The sequence below is a fragment of the Camellia sinensis genome, unplaced genomic scaffold (assembly GCF_055761805.1).
Source record: "Camellia sinensis isolate YWXY unplaced genomic scaffold, ASM5576180v1 Unanchor1, whole genome shotgun sequence".
Taxonomy (NCBI): Eukaryota; Viridiplantae; Streptophyta; class Magnoliopsida; order Ericales; family Theaceae; genus Camellia; species Camellia sinensis.
The window spans coordinates 12,414,855-12,418,692 of record NW_028128987.1 but is presented as its reverse complement, the minus strand read 5'-3'; the positions used below and the strand labels follow the sequence as shown (position 1 = coordinate 12,418,692).

The following is a 3,838-nucleotide window of genomic DNA, read 5'->3' as shown; positions in this document are numbered from 1 at the left end:
TGAGGAAGAAGAAAGAAGAGATAAGAGTGCAATTTGTTTTGCTAATCACGAGTAACTATGAGAATGCACAGCAAGTGGATGGGAAATAGGAAGAGGGAATCAACACTCACAGTGATGACTCAAACACCAGTAACAAAGTGCAAAGCTAGCCCATATTCTGAAAAGATGATATTGAGATTTCCATATTCACTCCCAATGGTAGTCTCTTATTGTTATTGGATGAGACTGCAGTATAGCAGGAGAAAGGGCATATTTGAAATCAACAGGTAAGAAAGCTTGTAATCCAAAAATTTTGATATCAAACCATAAAAACCCCAATGAGCAAGGGTGCAACTGCAATCTCATAAAAGCAATTAGTACTTGAAAGAAACATATAACATCATTCCAAAACAACATCTAGAAAACTATGGGCTAAAACAGATACTTCCATTCCAACTGAAAAACCGTAATAATTAATTGAAAGGTCAAGGCAACAGCTGCAAAACGATAAGATACACGCAATTTCCCATCACTAGCCACTTAGAATAGAGAAGTTCCCTTCCCCTTCTTATCTCCACCAATCTCAAAATGTTTGCACCTCTGCAGAAACAGTTGCAATAAATTTTTTAAGTATTCATAAAAAAAATAATAATAATAAAAAAAAAAAAGAAACAACAACAACAACGACGACAACAACAACAAACCAACACTGAATGTGGATGTGTCACTAAGAGTTACAAAGCTAACCTTGATTGGGTGCTGCGATACATGTTTGCAACCCTGGCATTGCAGCCTCAGCACAATTTTTTTAGTGGTTTTTGCCTAGTCAAATATAAATCAAGTCTATAATCATCAATCTGGGAAATCCAACAACCATATATTTTACACTACAATTTCCTCGACTGAAATGGTAAGATTCCTATCTTTATGGCTAAAGAAGCGGGCTAGCATACATGGATGAGCACCTCTAGAAATGAAAAACGTACATTAGGAGAAGGTTGGAAATTGATTCTTACCTTTTTGTGGAAAACTGGTTTTGTTTGTCCACCATAGCCAGATTGTTTCCGATCATAACGACGCTTGCCTTGTGCTGCCAAACTATCCTTTCCCTTCTTATATTGGGTAACCTTATGCAAGGTGTGCTTCCGGCACTCCTTTGACTTGCAGTAGGTCTTCTTGGTCTTTGGAACGTTAACCTACAACAGACGGATCATATTACATTTAAATACAACATAAAGAACTTCAAAGATGTATGATTAGATGAGAGCAAAATGATTACAATAAACTGAGGTTTGAATTTCAGCATCTAGAAAATTTATGTAGACCATGGGAATAAATAAGTCAGCTATGAAAATAAAAAATGGGACCAACTAGTAATGTTAATTGTGAGCAGTTCTTAGATGATCCAAAAAAATAATATTTCAAAAAAAAATTACATTTATTTAACTCACCAAGTCGAGGTCCATCTCCAAGAAAAAAACTATAGATCTACCAGAATATCCAAAACTAGTATAGGTAATGACAGCATTAATGAATATAAAAGTAGATTGAAAAATTTCTCTCAAATTAACAATTCGGCAATCAATTTATATCATTTACAAAATAACATGCCTGGTCGAAAACAGTTACAACCAATCATAGTTTTTTTTTTATGAGTGCATTCAATCACAGTATTATTAAATGTCTCTTTCATGTACAAATAATCAATCTTTTCCCCATTCTTCTGCAATCGGCAGTAACAGCATAAACTTCTATAGGAGCTCAATCTTAGGGTTTAAATGGCTGAAACAAACTTCCATCCCATCTCAAAATAAAACCAAGATTTATAAAAAGTAAAAACATAACATGGAATGATCAAAAACAATAATTTTAGTGGTTAAATAATATTTTGCACTAAATGTGAAAATGGACACCACAATATATTAGTTGCAGCTGAAATAAGATCTTCCTTTCTACATGAAAGTTTTAATGGAATAACCCATTACTTTAGCATTAAGACAAAATATTTACAAACATTTCAAAGCAATTTCGACAATTTATTTACTTTTTATTTCTTTATCACAATTTGATTGCCTAATATCAAGCCAATTCCAAGCAAATACAATTGCAAACCCTAGCACGATCACAGAAACGTATACATCTCTAGACTACAAAAAAGTTGAAAGAAAGAATAAAAAAATGATCAGATCTCAATAAATCGACGGGCCAGAGTTCAAATTTCTTTCTTTTCCTACATTTTCTCTTCAACCAAACAGAAACAAAACGCTAAGCTAGAGAGAGAGAGAGAGAGATACCATGGCTGCGTCGCAGAGTCAGTCTCAAAGCTTCTAGGGTTTGTGAGAGCTCTAGCGTAAACTTTATTGTTGTAGTAAGCAAATAGGCGGTGAGTAGGGTTAGGGTGAGGGTTAGGGTTAGGGTTTTTGACGGGCCTGTGATTCTGAATTGACCCAATTGAACTTGGATCTCTACGAAGCCCATTTCCAATGTTGGCCCAACATTTCTTCTTCTTCTGCTCCTTCTTCTTTTGCATAGTTGATTGTCTATTCAAAACAATATTTATTTATTTATTTATTGATTGATTTTAAATTGGAACCTTGTTTCCGAAAATTGGATTAGGTTCTAATAAAACAAAATTAATAAAAATGCCTTTAGTTAAAAGATAATTTTATAGAGATCAAAAGATTGTTTTGGCGGATGAGTTATTTTTTGCCTTGCTAGAATTAGCTCTCGTACTTTTAACTAGCATTTTCTTCACGAAAGCTCATTAAAGTATGGAAGATAAATTCGAGTATTAATAATAAGAGTGATAAACCATCTCTTGTTCGGGTCAGCGGTCATGGTCCACAATATTCCCTGTTCCAGTCAGGCGTCGGAAAAACTTAGGTTGTGTTTGGTAGAATTTTTTAAATATGATTTGAGAATATGAGTTGTATTTTTAGTTTATGAGTTTGTAATTATAATTTGAGTGTATAAAATTTATTTGGTGAATAAGTTTTAAAAAGAGTTTTTGAATTGAGTGGTGTGACATAATTTTTATACAAAAACTTATAACTCATAACTAAACACATAACCTAAAATTCTATTCAAAATGCAAAAAAAAAATTAAAAAAAATTGAAAATATTTTGTATTTAACATATAAAAATAACAAGTGCAAAAAAATAAAATAAAATTAAATTAAGAACACTGTTCTGGTCAACCGGTCGGAATCCGAGGGGACATCTGGGTACACGAATTTCAAACGTGGGTGTGAAAATATGTTTTGAAAACTGTAAACAAACGCCGCACTCAAACTAAAAGGTAGAATCATGATTCAAAAGCTGTACCAAACATAGCCATAATGTCTTTGGGATTGGATTGGGTCAGTTATTGGTAGCATTTGGTTTACTTTTCAAAACTTAATTCTATTTTTAAATCATGATTTAGATAAACACATGTTAATCAAACATATTTTTAAAATACAATGCAAAATTACTTTCAAAACTCCTCTTTTCTTTTTTTCTTATTTGCTATTATTATCATTATTTAATCAATCAATCATTTTTTCTGTCTCATCTCTCCTCTCTCCTCTCACATATTCTCACATTCTATAGATCAATCAATAAAAAAAAAAATTACAAATCATCCAAAAGCTATTTTCAAAACTCATAACCAAACAAATTTTCTCTTTTCAAATTATGATTTAAAAATTCAAAACTTAAAAGCCAATTCCATACTCAAATCATAATTTGACAACTAAAATTGTCATTTTTAGGTATTACTATGTTGCATTATGCAGCTTTCCTTTATTCCCTTTCTATCTATTTTTTGTTTTTGTTTTTGTTTTTGTGTTTTTTTTTTTTTTTTTTGTTCATAACCCAT

The 3,838-nt window shown here is 31.9% G+C and overlaps 1 protein-coding gene across 1 annotated transcript; it reads right to left on the bottom strand.

The window, feature by feature from the left end:
• Nucleotides 1-290: 290 nt before the first annotated feature.
• Nucleotides 291-2,742, bottom strand: LOC114311765 (large ribosomal subunit protein eL42). Its single transcript, XM_082911061.1, has 4 exons — nucleotides 2,274-2,742; nucleotides 996-1,175; nucleotides 727-801; nucleotides 291-579 (listed from the first exon to the last, which is right to left on the bottom strand). The coding sequence occupies exons 1-4, from the start codon at nucleotides 2,274-2,276 to the stop codon at nucleotides 520-522; spliced, it is 318 nt and encodes a 105-aa protein (XP_082767187.1). The 5' UTR covers nucleotides 2,277-2,742; the 3' UTR covers nucleotides 291-519.
• Nucleotides 2,743-3,838: the final 1,096 nt, after the last annotated feature.

Excerpts from the sequence above, each read along its gene's own strand:
- LOC114311765 (XM_082911061.1), bottom strand. Across the intron at positions 802-995 it reads AACCAGTTTTCCACAAAAAG|GCAAAAACCACTAAAAAAAT; the intron begins GTAAGAATCAAT and ends ATATTTGACTAG. Across the intron at positions 580-726 it reads TATCGCAGCACCCAATCAAG|AGGTGCAAACATTTTGAGAT; the intron begins GTTAGCTTTGTA and ends CTGTTTCTGCAG.